The 12617-nt window shown below is 35.6% G+C and overlaps 1 protein-coding gene across 2 annotated transcripts in view; it reads right to left on the reverse strand.

Annotated features, from left to right (window-relative positions):
- Positions 1 to 12617, reverse strand: part of dmrt1 (doublesex and mab-3 related transcription factor 1) — a 38182-nt gene that overhangs the window by 4872 nt on the left and 20693 nt on the right. For both annotated transcript variants that reach the window (XM_015338674.2, XM_015338683.2), the window contains exon 4: positions 11334 to 11505. In XM_015338674.2, the coding sequence (XP_015194160.2) occupies positions 11334 to 11505 (172 nt within the window). The remainder of the gene's footprint in view (positions 1 to 11333; positions 11506 to 12617) is intronic.

The raw sequence follows: 12617 nt of genomic DNA on the forward strand, positions 1-12617 counted from the left end.
AAGTGAGAACAATTCTTTGTGACCAATAGTTTAAATAATTATGTGTTTCTTATTAAAACACTACAGAAACAAGAGAAGGCTTTATTTTTGACATTCAAAAGAAGCAATTTCCACTGATGAACTTTTGCCCTTTTCACGTTATTCCGATTATCTTAAATTTCCAAACTATTAAACTGTCTTTGTGTGGTTTTCGGGGGGTGATGGGGGGTGGACAAGCCTCAATAATTTCTGGCATTATGAACAAGGAACAAAGGCACAGATGTGAAAGGAGATCGTAATTCAGCCTGATCTATTGTGGATTAGCTCTTTCTTGTTCAGTTCATACCTGCACTTCTAGTGACAAGGGGCTCAGGAGGGGTTTTAGATAACACTTTCCTTATGAAACAAATAAAATAATGTCAAAAGACACATGTATTGCACATATGTATACTAATACATGTGGATACATGAGACTGAAAGTACAAGTAGTTTTTTTCTTGTTTTAACAATATGAAAAACAAAAGCACTCCCTGCACACTGTATTACACAAAACTCAATTTACTGCTAAAAAGGCCAAAAGAATCAGCTTTCTGGTATAAAAAGTGAGTTTTATACTCCACAAAGTGCAGATGCCTTCTTTTTCACTTTGATATATTACTCCTACACGGAGTTTAATTAAGTGGGCAGATGTTATCGTTTTTGATTGTTTTAAAAATGTAAATGTGAAGTTGTAGACTTGTTACTATCAATTATTTTAATACGAGATTTCAGCTGTTTGCGGACATTGAGGTTAAACAGTCTGACAAAAAAAGCAATTCTAAAAGGAATTAAAAGAATTCATCAATGTTGGTGAATATACAAATATACTTTATATCAGAGTTGTTTTAACTACTTACCATTACTTAACCGAAGAACAGTCCTGGACCAATCAAGTGTTCACCAAGAATGACAATAATGTCTGCTTTAATCATTTCAACAGTGGCAGAGCTTAATGATGCAGAAAAATAAGTCATACAATGACAGAGACCAGTGCCTGAAACTGACTGAGACGATTGCCTTGTTGATGTTGTTAAAGCCAATGCATATTCAAACTATTTTTTAAACCAGCACTTTCTAGAGAGGATTTCTAAAGCATTTTTTTAACGGTTCAAATCAGTTAATTTAATGCTCCTGAGAAAGATTAAGCTCTATTAGATGTGACCAGTTGTATCTCAAAAAATTATTTGCAGCATTACACATGACTGATTAAAGTTTCTGGGTTAATTTTCAGTTTGTGTGAAACAGATTACAATTTTTAATTAAATCGCCAAATCTTTAAAATTATGACAACTATTAATTGCAGACATAAACAAACAATAAGCTGACAAGTTCAAGAAAGTATAAAAATAAGTGGTTACTTCAGAGAACCTGATTAGTAATCCTAGCCCCTAGGTTCAGGCTTGCCTATATTATTGTTAGGTAGTACATGCGTAAGCAAAATTAAAGCATATGAAGTCACGTGCTCATTACTGATTATATACAAGAAAGTTCTAGAATCTGAAATCAACAGACTTAATGTAATCTTCCCTGCAGCATTTCAAAACAGATTTTTATAGAATTTCCATGCAGCAGACTTGTATAATTTTCCTAGAGAGAAATGTGATTTGCTATGAACTGTTATGAAACACTGCTTAGGCACTTCTAAGGAGTAGAACTGGTAAATATAAGGTATATCATTAGCAATGTTTAGCAAAGTTCCTTTTGGAAACTGCATTGCAGTGCACTGCAGTGCTGAGGCTGCTAAGGAATACTACTCAGGGAAAGTCCAGTTCAATCTCAGTCAAAATTTGAGACATTGTTTTTGAGTACAGTGTCTCAGTTGTGAGTTATCTATATCTATAACACAACTTTTATAAAAATCTAATACTAGCGGAGTCCTAGGAGTTTAGAAGGAGACAAAATAAAGAGTATGAGGGTAAGAATACCAGTAGTCAGAAAAGGAAAATGGCTGAAAAAAAGCGTATAATACTAGAACTCCAAAAATGCTCTTCATACAAGGAGACACCCTGTCCTATCCTCCAAATTAAAACATTTGTCCCTGATAACCTTTTAACAAAGACCTAAATTTAAGGGCTCACCTGCCCATTTGGTAGGGATCAAACCCTAATGAACACTGAAATGGCAATTCAAAATCTATAAATCCTATTTGTGTAACAAGTACTCCCAAATGTATCTTCTAAAACTAATAGAATGTCCACAAAGTAACAGATTATAACACACTTGTAACTACTGCTAAATCCATCAGCTTAAATTGAAAGGATTCTGATGAAGAAAAATGTATGTTGCTTGAGTATGCTCCTTGTACATGTTTTTAGATATATTTTTAAACAGGATAAAGAAGTATCGGCTTCCTCCCATTGTATTCTTCACCTCTGGGTACAAGTCACTGCTCTTTAAATACAAGACAGGGGGCACTTATGTCCCTATTACAGTACCATTAGAGAGTGTGCCCAGTAGCCTGTGGTCAGTTGACAAGAAGAATCACAGAAAGGTCAGAGGGTAATTAAACAGCTAATGACCTCTGGTCCTTTATTGTTAGTTAATCTACCCAGAATGAAACTGAGTCATTCACAAGATTAGTGCTACCCCTTTAAATCAATACAACTAATAATGACCCCACAAATTCCCCCAAAAGTCTTATATTTTCTTCAATTTTGAAGATAGTTGAAAAATTACATGAATCAGATGCTGACCTGCGATAAATAACCAGATGTTAGTTGTTATTTTCAGAATTAAGAAAAGAACTGTCTCATCAATGCTGTATTGTGTTGAAGTGATCAAATTAAAAAAACATTATGTAACAAACATCACATATTTGGTCTTAATTTAAAAAACAAAACTCCTTTCCCTTCCACAGACTGGCGGTGGATACTTCCTATAAATAATTAGATATATTCCTGAACCTATAGGCGAGAAACAGACTTGAACCTCTGTTCTAGTCAATCACGTAGGAAGGATGACACTTTTACACAAGGAAAAGGTGAAGGTGCTGCAGTCATTAGATCGAATAAGTCATGAGCATAGGTCACAGCAACCCACAGTCTATCCCACAAACTTGCCGGGAGGCAGGACTACACCCTTCATGTGAGTAAGCCTATCACAAGTGCACACACATATACTTAGAGACACCAATTAGCCAAGCCAGCATGTCTTTGGAAAGTGGGAGGAAATCAAAGCACCCAAATGAAACAAAGATGAAAACAGGGTGAATCCGCAAATTTCACACAGAAGATACCCCAATCCAGGATAGAACTGAAGACCCAAGGATAGATAGATAAGACTTTATTGATCCCGAAGGGAAATTGATGTAAATAATGTAAATAATAAGGTAACAATACTAACCACCATTCCAATATGTTGTCCAGGAATAACATTCATTTCTCTAAATTGTGCAAAATGAAAAGAAGATAAATGCTCAGTTACAGGAGGAAAATGTTACAAATAAATGTAAGCGGTTAACTTGATAAACTCATTTCTTTCCTCTTTTCAATAATACATTTAATTATTTTTATTACAGTCCACCTCTAAATTTGGACATATTGGAGGTTGAGGACACACATAAAACACAAGCCCTTGTCTTGTTAATATCTTGCACAGCTGCAGGCAAAGCCTAATAGAGATGTTGTACAAGACATTACAAGAGAGCTTGTGCCTGCAGCAACCAATTATGCTGGTATTTAACCAATCTATAGCTGTAGTAGAAAGCACTTAAGTGTGGCAGTCAGGAGTGTAAGACAGGATGACACTGAGGAGCTACTTATCTGTCCCCTGCAGCTCTAGAAACATCTTTGTTAAGGTACAAATTAAGCAAGAGGCACCCCACAGGCTGTTTATGCTCTGGTGAGCCAAAGACAGCTGTTTATTCTCTTATCTTCAGCAACAGATTTACAATCAATTCACCAACCAAAACCTTGTGAGGGACCAGCAGCACAACATCAAGGGAACACTGTACAATGGCATGGTTTAAAATTTTTTTGTATGTATTTTGTGTATGTATATATGTTGAAATATAGCTGACTGCAGTCATCAGATTTCAAAAGTCTTAACCATCAGCAGAAGACATGATATTTTCTAGATTTCACAAATAAAAACACGATAATAAAGGAGTGCACAGATGTTTTGTCCCCATGTTTCAATATGGAATAGGCTTCAGGTTGCTGTAACCCTCACCAGTAGTAGCTCTGCATTCTTACAATGAATGGCTGGTTTTACTTTCAATTTCCAAATATCTTTCTCTTTTATATCCATTAAATTGAAATTGAAAGTGACTTTTCAAACCAATTTGCACCTAACACTTGAGGAACACATATACCAATATATATAAGGAATAAATAATACCTTATTTGTGACTTCTATTAATCCATTTTCTAACCACTTTATCCATTGAATCCTGGCCAGGTCTAGTGCAAGTGTTCACATTACTCCTATCCTGGAGTCCTTGCACTGGCTTCCTGTCAAATTCTGTGTAGACTTTAAAATCCTCATGCTCACCTATAAGGCTCTGCATGGGTTGGCACCTCAGTACCTGTCTGAACTATTATCACCCTACTCCCCACCTCGCAACCTTCGCTCTTCTTATTCTGCTCTCCTTACTGTCCCCCAAGGCTGTCTACATTGTATGGGTGACAGGGCCTTCTCCTGTTATGCCCCCAAGCTCTGGAACTCTCTCCCCAAGGATATCAGAGTCACCTTCTCTAAACACCTTCAAATCCAGACTCAAAACCCTCTTCTTCAGAAAAGCCTTTACTAAACTGGTTCCATTCTTCACCCCTCTGCTCTTCTTAGTACCACCATCCACGGTCTCATCTATATATTGTAATCGTGTTTTATCTTGTGTATTCTTCTTATTTATTGTTGTTGTCATCCTGTAAAGTGCTTTGAGAAGCCACCTTTAAAGGTTCTATAGAACTTAAAGTTTTTTATTATTATTATATTATTGACCCTGGACCGTAGTCCATTGCAGGGCACATACATACATCATAAGTGTGCACCTACTCACACCAGTGCCAATTTTTCCAGAAGCCAAATAACCCACCAATATTATTTTTTATCGTGGGAAGAAACCACAGCACCTGGAGGAAACCCATACAAACACATGGAGAACATACCAGCTCCATGCAGATAGCAGTCCAGGTCTGGAATTGAACCCAGAGCTACAAGGCAGGAATGCAAACCACTGTGCCACCATGCCACCTTTTGCACTACTTTAGTACAATAACAGTCTTATGCAGTAATGTTATAGAAGAGCAGCACCCCTGATGTACTATGTAATATTATACCATTTCCTTTTGGACTTAGGCAGTACAATGCTCAGGTGTGCTGTTAATTGCCTTGGAAGAAGAATGCCCAATTTGTTTCTTTCAATCCCATGAAGGCTGAACAGGTTCTTTATATATTGTAATTACTGTTCTTTAGAAGTGTTTATGATGCAAACCTCTATGTGTAAAGTACTACATTCAGTAACATGACCAAATAAAAAAAACAGGATCTCTGTAAACATACTTAAATTATTCAAATATGTTAAAAAAGGTTTAAGTGGTAATTATTTAATATATTGTGACTTAAGTAGAACAGGCAAAAAAGTTAAATATTTTATAAATGCACATCAGGAAGTTTAAAATCTTTTTTGTGCAGAAAACTGCACATTAATTGGACAAAATCTCACAAATAATGAGATTAACTTACCATTTTAAAAAGAGATTAACATTAGTCTTAAAATTAAATATATCTTTTGGTTTTGAAAGAAAAAATGCTTGTGGTCAAAAAATAAAGAGGGAACTGTTTTGAAAAGTTTTCAGAGCATAATGCAAATATATAATTCTAAAAGTAAAAGGCCCACTCACAAGGCCTGTAAATTATATTAAGGTAGTATTTGGGCCAATAACATTTTTCAGGATATTTTGAGCCACCTGATTCTCACTTTATATTCAGTTGTGGTCAAGAATGGACCCAAAAGCCTTGACATTCTGCACACTTAGGAGCAAAGCCAGGACCAGAAATTTACAGTTTGTTTGGAGTGAACCAACTGGTTCTGATGAAAGAAAACTAACTCTGAACACTCGCAAAAAACAAAGCTGTCTCATATAACACTAAAATTCCAACATAACTCAATCTGGGCATCTCATCTGGTGTGAACTGCACTCATTCCCAGTGTAAACCCTGGCGAGCTGCGCAGTGATATACTGTAATGTCACATCCCAATCTGGATTTACAGTAAAGGGCTGCTGACGAGCTTCAGAGCCGTAAACACTGCGGAGAGGTGTATTTCACACTGAGCTGGTTTTTATGAAGAACACTTCACCGCCCTGCCATGCTGCCACAATGATGGATGGTGAAAGACGCATGACAAGCTTCATCATTGTTTGTAAATCTTAACTGTTCCTGCTCACTAACTCCAGAGGCAATTTTCAAAGACAGCGGCCAACAGAAGGACAGCGTCGCACTCCTGAAGGTTATTTGCCCTGTATTTGGCCAACTGATGACTTGCAATGAGAAAAAATAAATGTGGCACGCCTTCAAAGCTAGGCAGCAGGAGACTTTAAAATGTTAACGGTTCTGCACCACAGAGGTACACTCCATCCTCATTACAGGAGTCACTGCTGTCTTCCAGTTAATATTCAATGTAATAGTAAGAATCACAGCAAAGACATTACCAGCAGCAAATCAGACATGTTTAAATAAATGAGTGTTGAAAAGCAGCATGACCATGGATATTCTAAACATGCAAATTATATTAGGGATTTTATATGCTCAAATCAAACAAGATGTACTGATAACTGCATCTATATAAAGCAAAAGGATATTGCAATTTTTGTTTGATTGAATTAAGCTGTGAAACAATTACTGTAAAATACTCGGCTGACACAAGAGGACGTAAGTCTTCCTCTAAAGAAGAGAGTATGATAAACTTGCATAGTGTATCACAAGTACTTAGGGATGTAGACACTGTACCTATGTACAGGATCTTCAATTGTTGTTAATATTTGTAATTAATTCATATCTCTTAGCAACAACATACATCGAATTACATTTGTTTGCTCTTGTTTCTTAAAAGTTTTCAATCTGCATTAAATATTGCAAAATGACAAGATTGTAATTTCCTATCACTCAAACTGGGCTTTACTAATAAAGTCAAAAACTGTTTTAACAGAAAACAAATAGCTGAGGCTTTAAAAAAATGGTGGATGCTCATATATATATTGATCATCAAATATTGTAAATCCTAAGTTTGTCTAGAACATCCGAGACAGAGACATGTGCACTGCAGTGCTTACAGGGGGTAGTTTTTAGAATTAACATATGCAATGCCAGTAGTCATAAAAATGTTTTACAGTTGTGTCACTGATCTTTGATTAGCATACCTAAAAATGACACAAAATACTAACATTTAATGAGAAACAAAAATGTGGTGGATATGGAAGAGGTGGCAGTGAAAGTTTAGATTTGTCCCAGAAATGTTTTACTGGTGCCAAGCCAAGTGATGTAGGAAGTATTGCAAAGCAGTGGGTATTATAAGCACAATCAATCCATATATCTTGTCTTGTTGGATGGTGAGTAAAACTTTATAACATTTACCTACAGCTTCAACATGCCAGATAAAAGAACTGTAAGTTTCACCTATCCCATACATGTGATTGACAGGACTAGTATTAACTATCACCTATTCTAATTTAAAAGAACATTACATGATTTAGCATGCTTATCCAGTGTCCAGTGCTCTTTAAAGTACCTCTTGTAATTTATTTGCCTTTTTAATCTTTCTTGCAACACTTCTTTGCAAAAGAGATACTGTATCAGATCAAACTTAAAATGTTACAAAAGCCTGTTTTTGTTCTTCCTAGCTTATCTTAAACAATCCAAAGAAAGAATATCCTTTATAGAAAATAGGAAGAATATCCTTTCAGACATTTAATCTTCGTTCTGATCTGGTAATTGGGCTTTTGAAATAAACCCAAAATAAAATTCTTTAAAACTCCTGCATTGAAAGTGAATTGTTCACCATTTTTAATTTAATCAATCAATTAAATTTAATCGATCAATAATTTGGATCCTAATCTCTTAGAGAAGTGGAAAAGTATAGTGGTTTGCGTATTTAGAAAGAATTTATGAAGAATGTCTGTCATCACTTCATAATTGTCTCCCTAATTGACAATTAGGGACAACTGTGTCAACGAACATTCATTTCTCAGTTTTATTAAGTTACAAACCAATATTCCAACATAAAAATTACTTTTACTAGAAGAAAATGCTTATGACAACTTTTTGGTGTCTTACTGCACTTTCTCCTGCTGCTGTCACACTGCCCATACTGCATGCCCACTCACCAAGCTAGACACTTGCATGTTCCAGGGCCAGAGGATTACTTTTACAAACAAACATTTCAAACAGGAACACTAAGTACAAACCTGCTGAAGAACATTGAAAAAAATGTACTGGAGTAAAACGACCATGACACTGAAATTTAGATCTGGATCGCAGGAGACCAGCAAGTATCAAGATAAAGGCTGTGTACTGGCAGTACACTATTAATCTGTATTTAGTATTATCAAATCCCTGACAATTGTTTAAACTAAAGAAATAGGAACCTTCTAAAAGAAACCTACAGTGCAAGTGAATTCTGAACTTCTATGTTCACTATTTTAATTTTAATCAATCAATATTTTTAATCTCTTGAAAGGAAAGGCCTTGTGGCTCTTGAAGGCCAAGAGTCTACAGGTTTCATTTAAACTCTGCTCTGAACCAAAATATATAACCCACATTAGCTTATTGCCTGCTTAATTGGAACAGTTTAAGAACTTCTCCCATTTCAGGTTTTGCTTTAAAAAGATATAGAAAACCTACAGATAAACTAAACCTTCAGGACCAGTATTCAAGCAGAACTGCTTAGGAAACTTCAAAAATTAAAGTGACAAAAACCTTGCAAGTATTTAACAATTACACAATTCTAATTCTGAAAAGTAGATTTCCTATTTCTGAAACGTTTTGTTAAATGTGGTTAGGCCTAACCTGGTGAAACTATCAAACTCACATTTACAGAATTAAATATTTATGAGAGTTTCTACAGTGTTTTTAAGTAATAAAATAATTATCTGTGGTTACATACACCATAGACAATCTGCAATATTAAAGTAATTATAGAAGATTACTTAATATAGAAGATTACTAAGTGTACACTGTAAACTTTAAAGCTTATGTTGAGTGTTTTTTACATCTACCCAATTTTATAACACACTGTAGCACATGAATAATGTGTTAATGTGTCCCAGAACTGTAATTTCAGGTTCACTGCCCTCCAAAAGAATTGGGACAAAAATCTAAAATAGTCTTTTTCAAGAAATTGAAATTCACATAAAACAAATAATTCTGAGTCAGAGTTGAGAAGGTCACCTTTTATTTTTAATTTATTTTTTGCAACCGAAAGATATGTTGTGCTCAGTCCAGTGTTCAGTGTTGTGGGACACTTAAACCAAATTAAAGAAGTGAAAATGTCAGTATTTTGATGCAAATCCTTTGCTTGCAATAACTGCATGAAGCCTCCATTACACTAACATCACCAGACTGTTTCTTCACTTGAGATGCTTTTGCCAGACTTTAACTGCAGCCTCTGTAAGTTGTTGTTTGTGGGTCAGGCTTTCTGCCTTCAGTCTCCTTTTGAACAAATGAAATGCATGCTCAATTGGATTCAGCTCTGGTGATTGACTTGGCAAGTTTAAAATATTCCACTTTTTCTGTCTGATGAACTCCTGCGTTAAGCGTGTGGTATGTTTTAGGTCATTGTCCGGCTGCATAATGAACTGCCGCCCAATAAATCTGGTGCCATTTTTTTCTTACAATTGCAGACAAGATCTTTGTGTATATCTCTGAATTCATCCTATTGCTGCCATCTTCAGTTAAGTCATCAATAAAGACCATTGAGCTTGTTGCAGAAGCAGCCATACATGGCCAAGCCATGATACTCCCTCCACCATGCTGTACTGAAGAACTGGTGTTCTTATTGGCTGTTCCTGTTTTTCTCCACACTTTAGCCTTTCCGTTACTTTGATAGATGTTTATTTTGGTCTCATCTGTCCATGAAACCTTGTTCCAGAACCCCTGTAGCTCACCTCGGTATTTTTTTGCAAATTCTAGTCAAGCCCTTCAGTTCTTGCTGCTGATGAGGGGCTTACACCTTGCAGTACAGCCTCTAAATTTTTCTTGGTGAAGCCTTCTGCAGATTATGGTACTTGAGATTTGCACCCCCATACCCTCAAAATACCCAAAAGTAAAAGAGGATATTCTCTGCTTTTGTCAAATTTCCTGAGCATACAGCTATGATGGGCTAATATGGACTTTTGGCCCAGTACTTTGGAGGACACTATATGTCTATTATTTCCTATAATATACATTGCAAATTCCTTAAATTCATGAACTGAAGCCAATCAAATAATCTCTTGCTCTTCGAATCGTACTGCCTGTACCTCTCTTGTTGAAAAAAGCTTGGCTCTTATTTTAACTATGGGGTGGGGGCATCCTTCCCAGAAAACAGCTTATCTCTGTTAGTGATAGGGTGTAGCTACACAAGGTCACTGCTTGCTTTACCCCTGTTAAAACGTTCCTCAGTACACAAAGATATTGTTGACAGCTGGAGAAAAGTATAGTGTAATACGTCAACCACCTTATTTTTGTTCAGAAAATATCTTTCTAAATTTGTTCTTATAATGATAGAATTTCAGGGGAGCAAGGACACGACCAAATATCTTCATACTGTAAGCACAATATGTGCAACAAACAAAACATGCAATTCTAATGCTACTCATTGCTGTGTTATTTGTTTGGTCACTGACAACATAATCTAATGCACTAGTCAATGCCAAGCTTATAAACTGCTTACGGAGTTCTGACTAGACCACCCTGTATTTGCGTATTTTCATGTTGTAATGATTCATGCCGAGCCGTCCTGACAAAGTGGGGGGTACCCTCATTGTGAAACAAAAGAAAATCAACAAGGGAAAATCATAAGCAGAGACCAGCAGGTGACAAGCTTCAAGTTCCAAAGAGTGTTCTCTCTATATAAAGGCACCAATGATGATAATTAAAAGCTGAATTAAGGTATTGTACCCAGTGGAACTTCTGCTATAAAATATTGTATAAGATATTAGTCAATTCTTCTTTAAATTCAGGAAGAGTAGTATAAATAGCATCAGTAATGTCTTATTTTTACAGCACCCATGAGTTTACTGTACAGCTCCTCCAGATGTACTCTCCTGTACTCTTGAGACAATCTTGATAAAAATTTATGGGCCTTTGAGAGCATCAATGTAAAGTGCAGCACTTACTGTTTGACTTTGGCTCTGAGATTGTAGAGTTCTCTTCCAGGGTGAAAACTGAAGGCACGCAGGCTGTGTTCCCAAATCCTTGGCTCAGGTAGGAAGCTGCTGAGTAATATGAGTGCATCCGATACTGGGGACCCATGTTATGACTGGGAAGGCGATTCTCGCCATTTTGCATCTGTACAGAAAACCAGGAGACAAAGGCAAATCCTTAGTTAAATTCTGAACAATGCTCTGTGAACATGCTTTGAACTAGGTCAGATACATGCCCTCTGCCTTCAATCACTTTCACTCACAGACAAAATGCTGTACTTGAGGGATCTGTGAATTTTAAACTGGGCATTAATGCAGGGGGCATTAAGTGGGATTTTAATTTGAATCAGACACCTCAACATCATTGATTATTTATCACAAATACCATTACCACTACTTCAGACAGTCTTATAATCAGTCTTGAGCTTCAAACAATTTATACAATATATAAAATACTAAAGAAGTAAAAAAAGATGTTTTGGGGTAAATGGGTGAAATGGTTTCCAAGATGAAAATCTTGAAACTGTGGTGAATCACCACCAACTGTGGTGAAACATCAAAGTGTATTCATTTTAAATATTTTTAGGGTCAGGTCTGTTGGATGCATGTAATAAATGAGAGATTACTAACTTACCTTAAGTCAAATGTTGCATGCGACTTTCCTTGGCTTGTGTTATGGCATATTCTTAAAACAGTGTACTCCATTTAAAAGGTCTAAAGTGAACATACCCCGAATAATATTTAAATAAATAGCCACAAACACTTGTAGTACGACTTCTATAATCCTTAGAAAAAAATTCAAACAAACCACTTATATAGCACAACTGGAGATAGACATTTTTAGACCTTGACTTACATAGTACTAATAACAGAAAAATCTCAAAATGATCCAAAATGATTTTAAAATTAAAATACATTTAAATTATTGTTATCCAAGACAACCATTAAAAAGTAATTTGCTTAACTACCTCAGTCTTTGTTTTTTTATTTTGATATGTGAAATTAAAATTGTTAAGATTCCTCTAAATGCATTTCAATTTATCTTAAAATAATTTTCAGATATATTTAAATTGATGTAAAACATATTATTAACTAGACTTAAAGATATCAATATCTCACATTTATTTCTAGATGACTTCAACACATCTTGAAGAGATAAAATAGATATCTCAACATCAACTAATGACATCTCAGATTCATTTTGCAACATCACAAAATAACTTTCTCTTCATTTACAGTGCTCTCAAAATGTCTTTC

The sequence above is a fragment of the Lepisosteus oculatus genome, chromosome 3 (genome assembly GCF_040954835.1).
Source record: "Lepisosteus oculatus isolate fLepOcu1 chromosome 3, fLepOcu1.hap2, whole genome shotgun sequence".
Classification (NCBI taxonomy): Eukaryota; Metazoa; Chordata; class Actinopteri; order Semionotiformes; family Lepisosteidae; genus Lepisosteus; species Lepisosteus oculatus.